General features: G+C 41.0%; 1 protein-coding gene across 9 annotated transcripts in view; it reads right to left on the bottom strand.

Moving 5' to 3' along the window:
• Nucleotides 1-1696: 1696 nt before the first annotated feature.
• The window catches only part of PAG1 (phosphoprotein membrane anchor with glycosphingolipid microdomains 1), a 107968-nt gene continuing 88696 nt past the window's right edge, over nt 1697-20968 (bottom strand). For 8 of the 9 annotated variants that reach the window (XM_042786069.1, XM_042786073.1, XM_042786068.1 and 5 more), the window contains 6 exons: nt 18667-18879; nt 15886-15937; nt 15244-15340; nt 11672-12270; nt 6829-6888; nt 1697-4922 (listed from right to left, as the gene is read on the bottom strand). In XM_042786069.1, the coding sequence (XP_042642003.1) occupies nt 4572-4922; nt 6829-6888; nt 11672-12270; nt 15244-15340; nt 15886-15937; nt 18667-18791 (1284 nt within the window). In that variant the 5' untranslated portion in view covers nt 18792-18879 and the 3' untranslated portion in view covers nt 1697-4571. Of the gene's footprint in view, nt 4923-6828; nt 6889-11671; nt 12271-15243; nt 15341-15885; nt 15938-17955; nt 18068-18666; nt 18880-20968 lie in introns of those variants that run through there. The other variant, XM_033007921.2, reaches the window with a different exon arrangement.

Genomic DNA, 20968 nt, shown 5'->3' with positions numbered 1-20968 from the left:
AGACGAGGGCTTAGAGAACGAGGCAGCTGGTCCTCAGCCAGTTGCTGCTGTGGGGATGGTCCAGCTCTGAGTGACTCAGTATGGATCCCCACACCTACTCACCCCTCATGCCATGAATCCTGCTACATGTAAGCAAGCCTGCAATTGATATTACTAGAAAGACGGAAACAACTAGTTGTTCACAGTTGACATGGACAAAGACCACCACCTCCCTGAATGCTCACTGTTGAAAAACTTCGGTTCTTCAAAAGAAGACTGATAATTCTTATTGCAAAGCTTCGTCATCGTAGCTACATTACTGGGCTTTTCAGAGGATGTCTATGAGAGACTATTGCTATTGTAGGGCTAATTGAGGTCCAGTACATTTAATGTGTCTCTATAAAGCTGTTTCGAACTTAGACAAGTAAATGTTGGGGTTGTCCCTTTGTACTTTTGAGTTAAACAAACACAGTATGGAAAAGAGTATGGAAGTACTAGCTACTTAGTAAAAAAGGCACTATAACTAACCCTGGTAATTAGGTACACACCTGTGCTACAGATATCTGTAAAGAATCTGTTTCTCTCTGTGACTGAGAAAGCAATTCTGCACGCATCATGGTAGAAAGGAGCGACTGGTTTATGTATGGGGTTACTGCTGGTTTAGGTATGTGGTGATGGCTGGTTTAGGTATGTGGTGAGAACAACTCCCACAGGAAACACAGATTCATGGAAGAGACGTCCAAACTGCATTCCCTATTTCTACCAGTTCCCAGAAGGAAATCAGAAAAGACCATTTTACTAGTGCAGTTATACACAACTTACAGCTTGTCTTGGCCTTACTGAGGCAATTTGATGTGAGATCTTATTATATAGTTGTGCCAAAAAATGGAGGCAAAAAAATTCACTGTGAAGCTTCCCCATTAAAGATCTCCAGGTAACAAATACTTCCTTTTGGATGTTGACATTTTATTTAGGGATATAGTGAAAGAGGAAAAAACTAGCAATGAAGAGACAAGCAGAAGAGACTTCCTTTTCTTTACAGTTAGATTGATCTATTTGGGGATTACTGTTGGAAAAATCTTTCCAATATATTAGTGAAAAGGAAGCATTGGCAACAGCCATAAAGAAACAGATCTTACTTCTGCGAAGAGGGAACGAAAACAGAAGCTTGATTCTTTGTCAAGAGATGTAATTATTCACTGAAGAACCTTGGACCAAATTCTAAAACATTTGTCTTTAGCATTAAGCTATATAATGAAGACTGTAGGGGACTTTTGGACTCCCCCATGTGTCCGTGTTCAGGAGGGTAATTCCTTTATGCAGCTCTCAAGAATCCAATGTGCAAGGGTCTCAACGGCAGAGGGCAGGTACGCATCCCTCAAGCAGCAATCCAGAATCTGAGCTCCTTCCCTGACAGGCTGAGGGGCTGGTGGACAATGAAGAGGTTGTGACCAGCCTGAGTCATCTGAACAGCAAGGAATGTGCCAACACCACAGGACACAGTACTAGTTCCCAGTGCAAGACTGTATAAGGCAGGTTAAAAATAGAAACCAAATAAAAAAGAGAGGGGGAGGGATTTCACAGAGGAGAAGGAAAATCTAGGGGTCTCCAGGAGCAGCTGTTAGAATGGGGGAAGGAAGGGAGGGAGGAAGGGAGGAAGGGAGGAAGGGAGGAAGGGAGGGAGGGAGGCAAGTGGAGGGAGGGGGGAAAGGGAAGGGCGGGAAAGGAAGGGAAGGGGAAGGGGAAGGGGAAGGAAGAGAGGAAGGGAGGGAAAGAAGGGAAGAAGGAAATAAAGAAAAGGAAGGGAAGGAAAGAGCTGAGTCTTGCATCCTTTCCTTCAAACCAACACCCTTGATCCTGATCTGCAAGACCACAAAGAGTGACTGGGCAGTCCTCCTCCTTCCTTTGACTTACTGATCTTGATGCGGGCACTTCTAAAGTGACGTTTGATTTTCCTCTTTTGAACCTTAAAATTTTATAATCAAGAGTTCAGTGTTATTCTTGCTATTGTTAACTGGCATTATCTCTGAAAAACCTCATGTTGCTACTGTTTCTCCAAAAGCAGTCATCCATATAATAAGACAGTCCTTAAGGGATAACTACATCTTGAGATGTATTTGGGAATTTCAGGAGTTGAGGTATTCCTGCCATTAAATTGCAGGAGTCAGACTAAGGACTACATATATAAACCTGTACCCCTGAGCAAGGAACAGAAAGCAAACACATAAAGACTTCAGAAATTCTCCAGACTTAGCACAACAGATCTTTTGAAACATGGTGCATCGCATCTTTGGCCTTAAACAGTGCGAAGTAGAACGAGAGAATAGTCAAAGGTGAACTTCGTGAATTCACATTCAAGGGAACAGAAATAGAAACTTTTTTTGAGGGAAAAACTCCAGAAAGGAAGACCAAAGTCATCTTTAAAAAGCACTGCAATGAAGTGAAAGCAAAGGGTTTGCTGCAGCTGTGGAAGCATGGCAGCACGGTCAAGAACAAGATGGATGTAGAACGCTTTGAACTGCTTCTCCTCAAAGGAAGAGAGTTATAGATCAAACATGCTGCACTGTCGCATGAGGTTAGGATCCATGATGTCTGAATCGCCCTGTGGGCAAAATTGGACTGCACGCTTGTGCTGCTTCTCAGAGCTGTAGTACTTACTTACAGTTGAAGCCCATAAATCAGTACACTTCTTTCAGTTATGAGGTTATTTCTAATAAATGCGTGTAACCAGATCTGTGTTTGCTCTTTATAGTACCAAGTAATGTTGTGTGCTGGCCACTGATCTGAGAAGGACTCAATCTGGTATATCAAAACCCAGTACCAGCTGAGCAGAAACTAAACCTGTTTTGGCTACTATGGAATAAGCCCACCTCAGTTTGTGTACTGTTTATTTCAAAATAAAAATAAACTACTCTTCACGCACATGCCAGGTACTACGTATGTGAATGTATCTGAATGTTACCAAGTTTGGACTATAATTTATACTTGTGTCCAAATTACATGTGCATGCTTATATACATGGGCGTATGTGCACATGTGTACATATAACAGTGTTCAAATGCGTATTACACAATGTCAGTTCTCTACTGTTGGACTATTCTTGTACTATTGTACTATTCATTGTACCATTCTTGAAGAAAACAAAAGTATTAACCCAGTACCTACTTAATTCATCCAAGTGCTGTACTTTGTTTTTAATAGTAACAGAATAACTTGGTATCTTTGAAAAAACAGTGGCTTTCAAACTGCTTGTCAGAACCCCAAGAAGTTCTTGGTCGCCCTCCTGCTCCTTTTAGCAGAGGAACAAGGAGGACCAGTGGCTACCCCAGACTAAATCCCACTGTCTCTTCTCCCTCTTTTTTGCCCTTTGTCAATGTTGTTTTACACAGACTCCATTATTTTGAGCTAAAAACAGCAAGGGATGTTCCACATTCCTGCTCAAGAAGACAAACAAAAAAAAACAAACCAAAACCTATTGTTCATTTACTTACTTCTGAAACAGGAAAAAAAAACTTAAAGGAAAACCAACTAAATCCCAAACAAAGAACGGGATTTCTCCTGCTACAGTAAGTTAATCTACAAAAACTTTGAAGATGAAAAATATATTGTAAAAATAAAAAATATCATCCACTCAACACAGTACATAAATTTTCCTATATAATAAACTAGACAAACATATTTAAATACTTTAAGTCTTAAAAAAGGGCAAAATTCTTCAAAAATGACTCAACAGTATTAAGGTTAGACTAAACATTATGCCAATGCATTCACTTGCACAACTTTTTGCAACATGACAATTGCCTGGTGTGTGTACGCGTAGGTACATGCGTACGTGGGAGGGGAACAGAAGAACGCTAAGGGTGTCACTTGCCATTTTAAAGTGTCATTTCACAAATTATCAAACAAAAACCCCTACAAATACCAGTACACATCTCAAATATTGCAAGTCACATTCTACAGTCCTTGAAATTAAAAAAAAAAGAAAAAGCTGACTGACTTAATTCAAGTACATTTGGAGTAGGTGCCTTGTGATGTGAAGTACTGTTGTTTGCACTTTAGTTGCAATTAATGTAGCCAGAGCTCCCCAAAATATACAGAAGTGAGCACACCTTCCCCAGCCCTGCAAAGTAAGTCCGAGTTGAGGTACAGTGATGCGTGATTTGCTCAACGTTGTGGATGCTCAAACTTGAATGAAGAATGATGCTTGAAAAACACTTTGAAGCAAGTGACATAAAATAATCTCTTAAAACGAAGAGCTAGCTTTGTGTAAAGGCAGTCTTTTTGGTATGTAATCCTGTTGGGACAACAAGCATGGCACTCCTTCCCAAATTCTGGTCGTCTTGGAGCTAACAATAAAGAAGCCTTTACGCTGCCCTGGTCGTCATTCTGACCTGACGTACCCCTTCCCGTGAGCCTCCCTCCACCACCCAGAATAACCCCGTGGGTATCACACCCTGGCTGAAACATACACTGCTTCTTCACAACTTTTGTTCTCTACTTAGCTTTGTTCCTGAAAAGGAAAAGCACTTCCCACTCCCTGTTTCACACGTTCCTTTGAAAATACCGGTGGAGAAATCTGCCTGCTGAAGCAGTTAAAGTCTGGTGAAATCCCTGTGGTGCTGCAAGTCCCCTATGCTTTCATAGTCATTCTCTCCTGAAAGAACAGTGTGGTTTGTGTTAGGCACTGACAAGGTCCTGTCTTCTTCTTGGCTCACTGACTGGATAGCTTCATAGTCAGGCTCCAGCTCCCCATTTGGTCTGTCTGCTGACTGAGGCACAGTGGTAGTATTTAGGGTGTTTTCAAAGTCCTTCACACTTGCATAGAGGCCACTGCAAACAGATGGGGACCTCTGAGATGCAATTTCTTGAATACAGGTGTAAGGAGAATCCAGTGCCTTGACGGCCTGTCCCGGCTTACTCACCGATGAGTACATGGCTGAGATCTAGGAAAAGGAGACACCTGCTGAGTATTTAAGCATGGCATAAAGCTTGTGTGCCAGTTTGTACGCCTTCCACTACAAGGATGTTGGTTACTTAAGACAGGATCTTGTACTAAAAACATAACCTTTCTTACACAGAAACAAGGATTTTGTACAAAAACTTTATTTTCTGGCATGCATTTATAATTTGCTTTTCTTTCAAAAAAGAAGGTATTATAAAAGAAGTTTATAAATGTAAAAATTTAAAAATTCTTTGAACATAAGTTCCCTGCAGGCAAATTAGAGACAGAACAAAAGGTAATAATTTTGTGAGCAAGAGCTCTTGCAAGTTTTGCTATGGTTCTGGAGCCAGATTGGGCTCAATGGGGAGACAGGCGTCAGAGGGATGATCAGGTTTAGCTACTGTAATGTAGGAGAAGGATGCAGTCTGATCCTTAGGGTTTTAAAAATTGCTATTTTTAATGGTAGCAGCTACTTTTGTGCTTTTAGAGACACCCCAATAGAAGCATAGTTATTTGTTGTGTTTATAGGCAGGACCAAGGAAGCACCAAGTCATGTGAAGAGAACATTTAAAATCAAGAGATAAATTACGCACAGCAGAGAATAGCAAATAGTCAGTGCCCATCATGATATGCAAGGTCTGTTGTGTTGACTAAACTGCCTACAGAGGGGACCTGCATCTCAGTTACTGGGTATCAGAATTATAGACTAGAGACTAAAACCTCTCAGGTACTGTAAACACAAGAGAGGGAGCCAGAGTCTCACTCCTAGCTCTAAAAATCCTCTCTGAGGAGGTGGTATGCTTAAACAAGTGCATGAAAGTGACCCTTAATGAAGATGTGAAGGAGAAGCCCACATCCACACATGTCCCTCTGCTCAGGGCTTGCTGGGGCTGGTGCCGAGAGCCACTCCTGACTCCCTCTCCCAGTCAAAGTGGATACTAACCCTTGCACAGGGCAGTTGGCTGAAATTCTCTGCACTGCTTCTCTCTCTGGTACCTCATGTCACAGTGCAACATAGCTGCTCTGTTACATTTAAAGTTTTTTGCAAGCATACAAGGCCACTTAAAATAGTAGATTGGCACGAAAATGACCATTACAATTAAGACACACTGACTGATGCAGATGAACCAGATTCTGTATTTTTATTTTATTTTTTTTTTTATAAAGAGAGATATCTAGTGGCAACACTCCTTACTTTTTACCGATTTCAGCCAACCAAACAAAAAATTACTTTTCTGCTCATCCATACTTCAGCCGTTTCCAGAATTAAATTACATGAACCCAGTTTAAGGGTCAATCTATTCATTAATACCTGGGAGCGCTCCTCCCAGCAGAAAGCACTAGCTCACTCATCTCATTGTCATTTGTGTTTACTTTTATGTCTGGAGAACATATAAATTGCACAGGTGTATTGGTGATGATCACAAGTAACCTTATTTCTGTTTAACTTTTCTGTCTTTGTTTCAATCTCCTCAATTTATTTGACTAACAGACATTGTAAAGAATAGTTTATATTCCAGTGCTTTTATTGTGCTTCTGTTTACTTCCCAGAGCACCAAACACTTTGCATGGGGAAGGTGGAGCATGTTTCAAGAGGCTGCTGATTATTCTTAAGTAGAGCTTGTGTTCCAAATCAAGAGGCTGCCCTAACAATCAGTTAATTGTATGGCCTCCCATAATTTTCCGACACCATTTTTTAGCCTATGGACCTGATATAGCCATGTGCTAGAATACTTCTGATTTTAGGAACGTGGCAGTACAAACTGTGCAGAGAAACTTCAGCTTTCATTTTCCCTTCAGACAAATTTCACCTTTCTTAGATCCTGCTTAATCATGCAGAGCTTATGCTAATTTCTGCCTGAAAAAAGGTCTCTAGATAGTTACTGAATTTTGTGCAAGAAACCTACCTCATCTTCTGTAAGAGATGGATCTTCCTCTCGAGACTTGTAAGACATTGAACTAAGCCTCTGTAAAAAAGGAAGAAAGAAAGAAAGAAAGAAAGAAAGAAGAAAGAAAGAAAGAAAGAAGAGAAAGAAAGAAAGAGAGAAAGAGAGAAAGAGAGAAAGAGGAAGGAAGGAAGGGAGGGAGGGAGGGAGGGAGGGAGGGAGGGAAGAAAGGGAAAGGAAGGAAGAAAGAAGGGAAGAAGGGAAGAAAGAAGGGAAGAAGGGAAGAAAGAAAGAAAAGGCTCATTACCAGTCAACAGTGTGAAACCTGCAATAAAACCCTCCCATTACGATCAATACATTATATTTTATGGTCATTTGCTCACTAGTTCCATTTTACATAGCTAATATCCCTAATATCCAGAGTACATCTCTGGAGATAACAGCCCTGAGGTTAGTAGAGCTTTTAATGTATCTGCTCTTGTCCTGACCTGAAAAGGGTAAAAATAATGTAATGGTTAAAACAAACTGCTCTGCTGTATCCCTTCCTTTACACTTCTAATGAAGCAAGAAAGAACCTGCAAAGGCTTTTGAACAACTAAAAGTCAGCTGTTGTGACACACTAGTATGCCCTACATGTGATTTTCAGCTTTGCTTTTAGATGACAGAAGAAAAATACTCAACTGGCACCTTCCTGATGACTGTTATCCTTCATTCAGTGGATCCTGGAAGTGCTGCAAGCGAGGTACCATGTCCTCCTCCCCACAAAATGCAGCAGCTGGGCAGAGGTGCACAGCAGCACTGCCTCACAACCACTAAGACTGCCAACCTGGAAAAGACCTGCTGCAACCCACACTGAGATGGGCAGGTCAACCCTCAAAGCAACTGGCTGGATCCAGTTCACATAGCAAAGTTACTAAAGGATGGAGGGCTTGGTTTGGTATCAAGTCTAACTTCAAGCATGTGAAGTGTCATGTAGAAATTAGGTCATGAAACATTGGGGGAAAAGCATTTTGCTCTTATGACAAATGTCTTAGGACCTTTATGGCAACCTCACAGCAGCTGTGTGATTCCTGCCCCCTGCAAGGAGCTTTGCTGGGCTCCTGCTCCACAGCAATTCAGAAGCAGCCTTCCAGCGCTGTTTATAATGGTCTGTATTTTGGGGTTTCCTGCAAATTCTCCACCTAAGGCAGTTCAGACCATCTCCAGTGCAGACCAAGATGGAGAAGTAGAGCTATTCTTAGCATAGTCAATCACATACTGCTTGCAGGCACATACTAGACACACAAGACTTTTTTTTTTTTTTTTTTTTTTTTTTCCACAGAGGCTCATTATAACAGATTTCTTCCTACTTCCATTTTTCTTGGTGTTTTTACTTCTGGTAAATACCAAGCTTCAAACCCCTGGTGCACTTCTGATGAAGACCCTGACCCAAAGCACACTGAAGTCTGCCTGATGCTCCCCAGGGGGCTTCCCTGACACCTAATATCTCCCTTGCTTCCTTCTCACCGTCTGGAGAATGCACTCTTTAACCTGTGGTTTGTTTACTCATAAAAAAAAAAAAAAGAAAAAAAAAGGAAAAGGAGAAGTTCAAACATATATTTGCCCTTTATTAGATCTGCTTCACTACAGCAGATCAGTTTAGTCTTTCTTATTTCAGTGTATTTTTTGTGTTGAGAAGTTACTAATTTCATCCTCACACATTAAAACAAATGTGCTTGCAAAATTCTTCAGTGAGTTATTTTCTCTCATCAGTGTGTCTATAAGCACCACGTGTCAGGACCCCTTCTACAGTTTCCCACTCAAGTATTGATGAATACCCCATGGTGTTGGCAATCCTCTTGTTTCCCTGGGACCTAGTGTTCTTTCTTCTAAATGTGAAACCTGTGACATCAATTTTGAAGGATATTGTCATGTTGGAAACTGACAAAAATACTTGCTCCTAAACATTTTGTACCTACCAATATTATAAATTTTGCTTGAAACCTCAACAGCAGCAACACAAACAGCATGTGGCCTCATCTGCCTTCCACTTTCTTTTTGTTCCTCGACAGCACTTGATTTTTTGCTCTTTGGCTCAGCTGCTGCTCCTGACTTGGGCACCAGAACAAGAAGACCATTCTCCTCTGGTGCATTTGTAAGTGATGCTTTGCCCGTCCTCAGGCTGCGCAAGTCTGAAATCAGATGGCAGCAGCCAGATCCAGATGTACACATGGAGAGCATTTCTACCAGTGCTCACTCTGGAAAGACCTGGGTGAAAAAGGAGGTCTGTACTTTCTTCTTTTTTTTTTTTTTTTTTTTTTTTTAATTAAAAAGGAAAAACTAAAGAAAACTATTCTGCCCTTGCAGTTTTATTAGAAGAACTATGCTCAAGTTTTTCCAGGTGATGGAGGCCTGTAAGAGGCCTTGTGATATTAAAGGTGTCTTTCTTCACCAGAGCCTTCCAAATGATTTGGCTGGGTCATGGCCAGTAACCAATTTAGAAAATTAATTTTCACCCAAATATTGCACATCTGGCTCTTGAAAGAATCCTTTATCCTTTTCAGGCTGTTACATACTGGAAAAGTCTCTGGCTTGGTCCAGCTATCTCTCTCCTAAATGAGTGTGCTTCAGGACCTGGCATGGGCTGAGGATCATCCTGGCTGCCCTCTTCTACAGGGCGAGACTGAAAAAGCCCAGACACGGTCTGTTCTCCGTCTGTTGGGAGGTGCAAGTCTCAGTTACACAAGCAGCCTCCCTGCCTGTCCCTTCTTTGTGCTTTGCTAGAGCAAAGCCCAATTGTAGTGAGAGATACTCACACAACTTACGCCCAACCTCTGTCTTCATCAGGGTCAGGGGCAGAAGGTTGTAAAGTTTGGGATACAGATGTCATGTTAAGCAAGGCAGCTTAAATAGCCTCACAAGAGAGAAAGGAAAAAGAGAAACCCGTGGAGTCTGTTTAACTAAAAGAGTTATCAATATAACATTCATTTCCATAAATATCTTGGTTTTGGTTGCCACGTTGGAAAAAACAGGCATTGCTCTGCATTGTTTGAAGCAGAAAAATAGAGGGGAAAATTATCATCATCACAACAGAAAAACAATCCTGCAACCACCTCCCCACACAATGCCAACAATAATGACATTTATATATTCCATCAATTACCATTTCCAACTCTGCTGCAGCTGTAGCTCTCAAGGACAGGACAGGCACACGCTTCGATGCATAATGCATGTACCTAGCAGCAAACGCGGGAACTGATCTGATGCTGCTGAAGCTTTAACTCAGGATGGCTTTAGCTCTGAATAAATTTTAATTAGACAAACACCTTTTTTCTGGCACTTAGGGGACTGCATGTGTCATCTCTTGATTAATCCTTCAAAACCTGAACCATTTTAACCAATTCCCACTCCTTGCAGTTACTGACACTGTGTACACAGTGTGCTGGGGAGCTACAGAGCAGTAAATGCTTTTCCTTTGTATTGGTGCCTGGGAAATATGATGATTTTCTGCAAGTCTTTTCACATCTGGTAGGAAAAATGTCACTGTTACAGAAAGCTGTTTCTCTAAGAGTTTAATTAAAAATTACATATGGCCTGAACTTTGGGAAGGGGGAGTGTTGGTGGATTATTGTTGACAATCACATCTTAATTTTTTACTTAACAAGCTCGTTATTCGTAAGAATATGGACTGAAGAGTCCAGATAAACAATTTTTATATTATGAGTAGTCTTCAGTTTATTAATTTTGACTCTTTTGTGCTTTACAGGTTACATGGTTAGTCAGTTCTTTAGCAAAGTATTTTTCTGCCCTCTGCCTGAATTACTGAAATACTTCACATAAGAGAACAACCAGAAACAAGTAACAATACCTCAGCTCTGCTCTGATTTTTCAGGTAAATGTTTACATTAAAATGTTACATTGCATCTTAAGGATTTTTTGGAAATTTTCATCAATACCTAGTATTATTTGATGACTCATACACCAAAATTATATTAATCTGCTAACATTGCTGTTTCTTCATTCACAATTAACACTAAGTTATCTATACGAGTTCTGAAAAATCTAGACTCAACAGTTGATGAAAACTGTGCGATAATCTAAAAGCATCCTTAAAATTAATTGCAGTGAAAAACTAAAAATGGGAAAATAACTTGATGAAAGGCCATCATTTTATTTTTCCAGGACTTCACCTCTCATTTGTCCCTAGGCTGGGAGAAAGAATAAGCTGCTGAGGAAACATAACTTTTGGCCATGATTTCAGCAGGTAGAAATTCATTACTCTGTTTACGTGTGACATACAGAGTTTGAAAAATACGAAAGACTACAGTTGCAATCTCTCTTTCTGTCCCTGTGTCCTACAGAGAGAGATGAGACAAGCAGCTTTGAGCAGATGTCTGACACTTGCACAGCTAAATCAAGGTGGCCCAACAAAGGAGGCACATCTAAAGTTAGGGCATCCACCAAGAACGCCCCCATCTCCTTTTTGTAAATTGAGGTTTCATTAGAAAAAAACAAGGCGGGGATTCTGAACAAGATATAGATGCTGATGCAGATACTAGATACCTATTGCAATAGCTCTCACAAGTGTAATACCATTAAGCAAAGAAGCAGATGCCTCCTATGCAATTTCTGCATAATATTTGGGGAAAGCCGTATGAAGTGCATACTGCAACAATCCAAAACATAGGCTGCAACAGAATGAGTACCTGCCTATAGTGCAAAGACTATACTGTATGTTTTCATATTTCCAGATTTTACAGTCTTGTATCGCCTTGAGTGTTTTTTTCTTGGCATTTTTTTGTTATTTAAAAAAAAAAAAAATACTCTCCCACTCATATGTTCTCTATCATTATTTGGCTGTTTGACAAGTATTTGCAGTATTTACCTTCTCTGGTTTACTCGCTCCTTCCGTCACTTCTTCTTCTTCCACTTCTTTTTCTTGCACATTCTCATTTTCATCAAGAAGTTTCATGGGTACCGGAGGGGGAAGCTCATCCTCTACATCTGGTGTGTTGTCAAGAGGGCTTTCTGAATTAGCACTTTGGCGGCTTTTTTTATTTCGGTCAACAGATGCGTATTCTGCTGATTCAATTCTGCACTCAGGAATCTGACTCTGACCTTCAGAAACAGTCAGTGAAGCCTTTGATTTGCTGTTACAGCTCTCTTCCATGCTGGCTACTGGTCCAACATCTTTAATTTCCTTCACAGTTTCATACAAGCAATCTTCAACTATGTTCTCCTGAGAGGAGCTGTCTTTCAAGACTTCATAAGGCCCTTCCATTCCAAGACCTTGATCACTTTCTGCATTTCTAGATGAGATTATGGTTTCCATGGTGTTGTTAGGGGGAATACTGGGTAGTTCCCGGCTCTGGTGACATTTTATAGACTTTCCAAGACTATCCTGCTGGTCTAGCAGATCAGAGACAGATGTCTGTACTTCTTCATAAGGCTGGATACAGGCAGTTGTACTGTCTTCAGAGAGCACTAGAGGAAAGTGCAAAGAAGTATTTAAAACAAATGCAGAACTATAAGGTGAGTGGGATTTGGTACTCTCTACATCACTTCAGTTTTACATCTCATTGGAAAGGATAAATGATACTAATGCCTGGAAATGTCTAGTGGCCATTATGCTTTTTGTTAGCAAAAGGTTTCAGTTACAGAGATTTCTGCACTCTACTGTTAAAATCTCTTTCTCACAACATCTTAAATACTCTGTGCACCCCCCAAGTCACATTATATAGCAACAGCATTCACAGTAAAAACAGGGGATGGGTGGGTAGGTGCAGGTGTGCGTGAGTGTTGAGCTGTAACTGGTTATATTGAATGCTTACAGACTGCTCAGTAGTCTCAGATGGGGAACATTGGTGGGAGGCCTCGAACCAAGTGCCTTTAAAAAAAGCCTTGTTAGATCTTCCTCTTTCCACTTCCCTATCCTTTGGAATCAAAAAGCAAAGCATTTTTGTTTCCTTCCTTCCCAGCCCTCACCTTGTTTAACATGCTGGCCAAATTCTCGTCTGAATCACACCTCGCTCAGCCCTGCTGCAGTCAGCCTCCCTCCACGCTACACCAGAAGCTCCTCACTGGAAGGCTATGCCATACTTCTCTTAGTCTCGCAGCACATAATGTAGGTTGACAACCTACTAACGAGCCAGCCATATGCACAAAAGAGAAGACTAGACTTCAGAAAGTGGTGTTAGGCAGAACGTGTTATTTTAAGTCCCAGAAGTGGGTCACGAGTCACTGTCACTAGAGGGTATTAGGGACTGAAATCTATGGGACTTCTCATCTTACAGTGCACACGTATGACATTTGCCTGCATTCAGGGATGCATATGCGGGCACATACGAGCATGTTTCAGGTAGTATATGGTATGTAACTTTATGTGACGCCATTTCTTTGAAATATCACTTCTGAATAGCTTTACTTTTCTTAGTACAGTCCCTATGGTACTCTCTCAGCAAAATCAACGCATTCTTCCATTTCCTTCAGTGTGTTTGACATGATGACATGAAGTGTTGCCGAAGCAATCGGTACCCTTGATTTGGTGGTTGTCATGGACATTGCTTTCTCTTGTGCTCAGGGCGTGCAGACTCGTGCAGTCAGCACCCACAGGAAGCCCTACCCTGACAGCAAAGCTCTGGGTGGATCTGGAGGTGTGAGATGGAAATTGCTGTCTGAATGGGAGATGGGAGGAGAAGAAAAGGAAAACATCACTCTCCATTCACTTGGCTCCTGCGTGCAAATGGGGAGTAATAAGTGGAATAGAAGGAAGGGTCCTATTGCATCCTGACTAGGACACACTGAGTCCCACTGCCCAGGATGGCTGCAGACCTCCTGAGGAACATCAGGAACCAGCCAGCAGAAGCTGGAACATGTTTTCCCCTTCTGGTGCTTGCTCTCAGGGATTTCTGTGCTATGCAGAGCACTGCCAGAGGCCCCAGCAAGCACCCACCCTGTTCAGCCCCGGGGTATAACCAGAAGTAATGACAGCTCACATTTCTGTTCTCCTGTGGTGATGGGTAGTGACAGAGAAGGGGTTGTCATATATAAGGGGTTGGCATAGATAAACACAATGCTGGCAGGTTGGGTAAAGAAAAAAATAAACAACATTTGATCTCATAGCCCTGTCTCTGCTCAAAAGGCCAGGAAAAACAGCAAAAGAAAACTATTAACAAAAAGAATGCATAAAGTATAAATAAGAAATGAAAGCACATTGGTTCCTGTTATTCAGAAGGGTTGTTATGCAGAGTGTAAGCTGAGTAGTATCAGACAGTCTGAAAACTGTCTGCTGGTTGACAGCAAACCTTTTAGTAGCAGCTTTGACAGCTGCATGTGTGGTGACTTGTGGCAAAGAGAAATGCTTCCCTTCTGCAGGGCTTTGTGCATCAAGTTCTTTGCTGAGCCACACACCTACACACGCAGCAAGCCAATGGATGGAAGCAGTGATTAGCTGCAAAAACAAAATTTAAAAATTCCTTTGGATACTTGTCTCTGAGGGGTAAGGATTGAATAGCTTAGCCTCTGGCTACACAGTGAGATGAGGGGGGTAGGAAAGGAGAAGCACAGCCCATGGTGTCGGTGCCTAGTGTGGAGACAACAGTTGGCTCCCAGAGGCTCTGAGCTGAGACCGCATTTATTTTTAGGTGCAGCTGAGTAAAATATTTTCCAGTGATACTTCACTGTGAATCATTTTAAGCATTCAGCAAAGCAAAGACTAAGGGAAAAAAAAGGAAGCCTGTTCACGTTATCTGTTTTCTAAAATACAAAAATACACGCGACAACCTCGGACAGCACAGGACTCTGACCCAAAGCTGTAGTCCCTGGAGGGGACCTGAAATATTTTCGCAGCCCCCAGAATTGAAGCCCCGAGGTGCAACTGCATTTTCTGGTCACATCCCAACTCCATAGCTGGCCAAGATTAGGGAAGATCACAGTCTTTGCCTGACGGCCTGGTCAATCTGCAGGTGTAGCTGGGTGGCGCAGAGGAGGACCTTAGCACCCTCCCAGTGTTGGCTGGCGTAGAGGACTGGGAGCTGGGGTGTAGGGCTGTGCCAGGGCACAGCCTGGCAGGGAAGCAGAGACACAGACTAAAACGCCAACATCTCCATGGGATGGGCTACTGACTTGCCAGGAAGGCAAATGTGCTCACCGCATTTTTTTAACTTGATCGCAAATTTTGTGTGAATTATGCGCTGTGCAAAGAGGACTGACTGTCCTCCAGAAAGCTGCCTGCCCGGCCACTGCCCTGGGATACAGCAGCTGATCTGGCGTCAGACCTCCAGAGGTGAGCAGAGGGAAACTCAGGGTATTCAGACAATGGCCCGACTGTGTGCTTGGAAAGCTGACAGCTAGAAACCTAAGACCTGAGGGATCAGCAGCGTGCAGCTAAGGTGGGAGCTGTGAGCAAGGGGGTGGCACCTGCTCGCTCACCCCACCCGCAGGGGCTGCGCGACTCACCCTCGCCATTGCTGAGTGCCCCGTTCTGGTCGCTGCTCGGAGGGGGCTCTGTAGCCGAACTTGTGATCGAGTGGCTGAACACCTCCTTGTCGGAAGGCTGCAAGGCAAATTAGCGAGATCTAATCACCGTTGGATCGGAATAGATGTTTGCATAAATAGATACCTGATGAACTTCATTCTGATCCTGGGAGCTCTGACTCACAGGTACGCGTTATCGGCAAGAGAGTCAAACCATGCCAACTATAATCAAAGATTTAGGTGCCTGTGTTTACAAATGTTAAAACTGAATAAATGCAAGTATGTCCAGAGCGATTTCCCTTCCAACTTTCGTGGTAATAGAAATCATGGCTTCAACCAGTGAGAAGACAGCAGCTGACAAACAGGTACAGTGGAGTTGTGCTGCAAATGCAGTGAAAGGCAGGAGATCTGGAGCGACAATGGTGGCAGAAAGAACACTGAGAAAGTGCAGATTATCAGGGTCTACACAAGTTCTCCTTCTCTTTCTCTTCTGCAAGTTTTAAAGTTTCCCTTGCTCAAGCATCTCCAAACTCCTGAGCTATTTTCCAACCTGCAATATTTTGCAAGGGGCTTAGTGCAAGCTAACCACAAGACAGACACAAGCTGCCAGAAATAAATACTTACCACATTCATCAGATTTTCATGATCTCCATTCTGATGTTTAGCCTTCTTTTCCCTTAATGAAAAAGAGGTATGAACTGTTACTACAGATTATGCTAATATACAAATTCCAGTTGTTAATAGACCTTACACATCTGCAGGGAGCAGAACTGTGATTCACAATAATATTGAAGATGGCATAACTGAAAATTATTACAGGGTCTGGTATGATCTCTATGTAAGGTCACCATCAAGGCAGGGCAGAGATGAACACCTCTGAAGACATAGAAAAACCACACACAATCCTTTTTCTTGTTCAGTGCAAGATTGCAGTAAGGAGTAACTGATAATAATAAAAATATTATTATCCTCAACTTAAACATATCTTAAATGTTTGGAGATACATGAGATGAATGTTTTGGTGACAGACTACCTTAAACTGTGCTAGTAAAAGGTGTTTATCCTGTGAAGAAGTAGAAAAAACCACAAAATCCAGCCTTCTCCCACGCAGGATTCTAGTTATAATTAACAATAAGCATGAGCAGTTTAAGAAGGCCTACAAATTTCATAGTAGCAGAGGCCTTGAACTTAATTTTAAAAAGAATCCTGCTTCACCAGTTACTTCACAGGACTCAAAAGTATGAATCGCATTTCCAGGTTTTACCATTTTGGAAATAGAGCTCTTATTCTGAAATACTGTAGTAAACCATGAGCTTGAAACAGTAATGGAATCATAGAATGTTTGGGGTTAGAAGGGACCTTAAAGATCATCTTGTTCCAACCTCCCTGCCATGGGCAGGGACATCTTCCACCTAGACCAGGTCACTCAAAGCCCCGTCCAACCTTCCAGGGAGGGGGCACCCACAGCTTCTCTGGGCAACCTCTGCCAGTGCCTCACTACCTTCACAGTAAAGAATTTCTCCCTTATATCTAATCTAAATCTGTCCTCTTTCTGTTTAAAAGCATCACCCCTCATCTTATCACTGCACTCCCTGATGAATAGTCCCTCCCCATCTTTCCTGTAGTCCCCCTTTAAGTACTGGAAAGCCACTACAAGGTCTTCCCAGATGAAAAGGCAAGTAAAAAGGAGAGAAAATATTGATGATATGAACTCTGTGCTGCTTCTGAAGTCTGCAATGCACCGTACCTCCCACATTAGCAACTTAAAATTCTACCTAACTGGTAAATAAGAAAACAGAGCAACTAAGTCTGCACCAGTGCAGAGCATGGTTAAAGTTTACATATACTTTATGTCCTCTCTGGAAGTTTTCTGACTCTGATGTTTTAGAAAGAGTAGATTTTGTTCATTTTTCCATGTCCCCAGCCATTTTTGAAGAGTAAGCTAGGAAGAAATTTTACATAATTGAATTTATGCATAAACAACCTGCCCTACAGAATGACCTGAAATAAAAGATACGGCGTCCAGACTAGCAACACAAGAATTTATTAAAGAGCATCATCAGATAGTTTCTGACAATGTGTCTCTGTAACTGCAAATAGGTACTCAGTGGTTTGACTATTTTAAAAACACCTTTCTAGAGATGTTTCAAGGACTAGAGTATTGCAAAACAAAACACGGTACCTAAATGCAATGTCTGTGGGCTATAAGGATTTTTCAAATAGGTTTTATACTTTTAAATACAGAAAAAAATACATATTTCTAGTATTTTTACACAAGTATCATAGGAAACAGTGATAAATAGGAAGATACTGAAATGTCACCTAACAGCTTACAAAAGCATTTCTCCTGAATCACATGACATTACAAGTTCCAATTTAAACTTTTTAGGGTTTCAACCAACTTCTGGGATCTGGTCTTGCCCATGACTGTTTTTCACAACGTGGGCATTAGAGAAATCCTGCTGAAAAACAGAACTTTCCACAGTAGACACACCTTATGCCAATATAGTGTATTTTATAGCTGCACAGCTTCCTCAATGCTCTGAATGCTGAACAGCTGAAAGAACACGCTCCTATAGGCATAAGGGTCCAAAACAAACACTTTGCTGTTGTACTGAATTATGGATAGTGTTGTTTTTTTCCCCCGTACACTTGGCTGATTGAGCTATGCTGTCAAAATGTAGAAATACGGACCAAAGCAGTCCTCCTCCTTTATCGTGAAGGGTCTGCCCAGTCTGCCCAGCTGGAAGGTCACCGTGGAATGCTCCAGGCTGCCCAGCTCCCCTGTGCAATCAGCAGGGCTCAGCTTACGTGTCATGAAGGGGCCTTGAAATGTGAATAAACAAAGTCAGTAGAAGTGCCCGTACTGGTGAAATCGAACCCTCTTATGGAGAAGAAAATAAAGATAAGGTATGAGTATAAGACATTAATTAGTATTAGCCATTTGATTCTTACTCGTTTTGGCTTGAACAGCAGAATCAAATTCATAGTCTTCAGGAATGGCCAAAGCAAAGCTGAAATACATAGAAATTGTTTTCGTTTCTTTTTACCTATATCCTTTTTGGTCCTGTTCAGCCCACCTAATTTTCTCAGTTTCAGGGTAGCAGTGTGATCTGCTAAGAGTCAGTGTCTGCCTGCACTGCAGGCTTCAGCTGAGGAGAGAGCACCTAGCAAACACAACAGTGCTTTTCCTTCACAGCAAAAGAAAAAAACAGTATTTAGAATGAACAGAAATGTTCAAATTTAGGTTTGCTCTGAAAACAGGCTTTTTACCATGCTTTATTTATTTATGCTTGTACCTAAGTTCCCAGTATGTATTGCTAGCTAGTTATTAGTGAAGCTATTTCAATCCTCACACTATTTGACTCAAAAACTGTTACTGCCTGCTAAACTCCTGAGCCTTACCTCTTGCAGCTGGAGCAGAGGAAGATGAGGAAGGTGAGGAAGAGGAGTGTTGTCATGGCTGCCAAACTTCCCCACAGGATGACGTGGACCTGTCCACTGCCTAAGAAACCACCTTCTGGCCCCATGGTACTGAGCAGGAGCTGAAGTCACTTGGAGATGAAGAGATTATTCCTTGGAGAAGGCTGGCATCTGTGCTGCGTGCACCTTCTGTTTCTGCAGAAAGAGAAACACTATTAAAGGTTAATATAAGTTTTTAAGCTAATGCATCTTAAACATGCCATGTAAATGGTATTTATGATATATAAGCTTTGGTATACAATATATTATAAAATTTTATACATATTTTTAATGTAAAACATTGTTGACATGGCAAAATTAAAAGGAAGTTTTTCATTCTGCACAGCTGGAGGTATCAATTTCTCTGTAATTTAGAAATAGGCTATGTAAAGTCTATTTACAGGCTTTCAGCCAGACTTCAAGATTGATAAACGCTGAAATAGAGTATAATGGCTAAGAAATGAGCAGTTATCTTTTGGAAATGAAAAAGTAGCCCAAGGTTGAATGCTATCAAAGCCACTAGGACTTACATTTAATTTTACGCATATATTTTCATAAGTGACTTATTTATGCACATTTTTTTGTTTGTTTTGCAGCAGAAACACACTTTGTAATAGCAAATTCAATTAGGTACTAATATATCTATATAAAAAAACCCACATCACCATTTTGTATTAAAATCTTATGAGAAAAAGGATTAATTTCATGAAAAAGGCCATGCACATCAAATGAAATCTGTGACTGAGTAGCTCTTACATAAAATGGGGCCATTGGTTTCTACCATGCAGGATCAGACTTCCGGACACCTTCCAAGAAGAACCAATTCTTACTAATTTATCCATGGTGGATAAAAGCTTTTTTTTTTTTTCTTTTAGATATTAATGGCATTGAAATGGCAAGAAACAAAAAAAAAAAAAGATGGAAGAAGTTGCTGATCCTGGAAAGGCAAACTTCAAAGTGTAGTTAAATATTTCTAGTTTGGCCAAGTTGTAAGAAAGCCAGATAATCTGTAACTTCTCCAAACCCATAAATACACAGGATGGGAAGAGTAGGTGTCACACACCTTGCCAAAGCACAGGTATATCTTACTGACACCAAAAAGTAACTGCTTTTTGGGGTGACCACTGCCAAGGAATGTGCCTCTGTGGTTATCTTGGTAGAGCTTGAAAAATTAAACATTTAAAAGCAATGGCAGACCACTGTAAAAATTATGTATATTGCAGATGTGAATCTGATACAGCCCTGCCTCATCCCTGTTTTAAAGTAAAAAAATGGGGTTATTTCTACACTGAATCACAGTCATATCACTGTGAAATTGAGAGACCTTAAGAGAAACGGAATCAGATTTAGCCAAGAGAAAATCTGGTGTAATGCCCACAGAGACCTCTCTGATGAGGTGCAAGAGCACCATGCATCGGGATGGATTCCTGTAGAGGTGATAGACTGTCTTCATTTAGAAAACACTACAAAGTACACTGCACTGGCTGCCTTAACTAGCTCCAAAACTTTGTTAAGTGTTTTGAATATAAAGTATTTTTCTTTTCAACTTTTATTTTTTCTGAAATTTAAGACATTTTCTGCCCTGTTAAAGCTTATAAAAAATATTCTTAAGAGATCTTCTACCTTATTTTGTCTCATCCTTTTGCATAATTTTCTTCCTTCCTCGGAAGAGAAGGATGAAATGAAAATGAATGTGAGAAAAATGAAAACTGAGTGAAATATTCTTTCAGCATTTTTGTTGTTTTCTTCCTTAGTTTTCCCAAGAAATAAAAAGAGAATGCAAATGATAAAGAAACCTTTTTTTTTTTTTCTTTCCCCAAATATTGGGCAAAGAAAAATAAAAGAAAAAGAATAGGGATTTCAAAATATTTTTCTTTTTTCTTCAAACAGAATCACATTTATTTTTTTTAAAGCAGACACAAAGTTATCTTGAAATATATTATTTAAATTATTTCTAAGTTCATTATTTTATACCTGCTCTGAAGAACAGTATTACACTCCTCTCAGAAGACCAAGTAATGTACCAGAAGCTAATGCGGTAGGAAAAGTTATTCTTTTATTCTAAACATATATTCTTAAGGCTGCTGGCCTTTAAATAAAGATAATATTTGAGCTAAGGAAAGCTAAGGATGCATGGGGAGCAGCCCCATAGAAAAGCTGCATCTTTGAAGACTTCAGTACAGAGTTAGGAAGTGTTGGGATGAGCAGAGCGGATGGAGTTGAGACTGAGCTTAAAAAGGAGTGA

Source organism: Tyto alba, unplaced genomic scaffold (assembly GCF_018691265.1).
Source record: "Tyto alba isolate M040663 unplaced genomic scaffold, T.alba_DEE_v4.0 Super-Scaffold_9, whole genome shotgun sequence".
Lineage (NCBI taxonomy): Eukaryota > Metazoa > Chordata > Aves > Strigiformes > Tytonidae > Tyto > Tyto alba.
The sequence above is the reverse complement of the archived record's forward strand: the minus strand, read 5'-3'. Positions and strand labels throughout refer to the sequence as shown.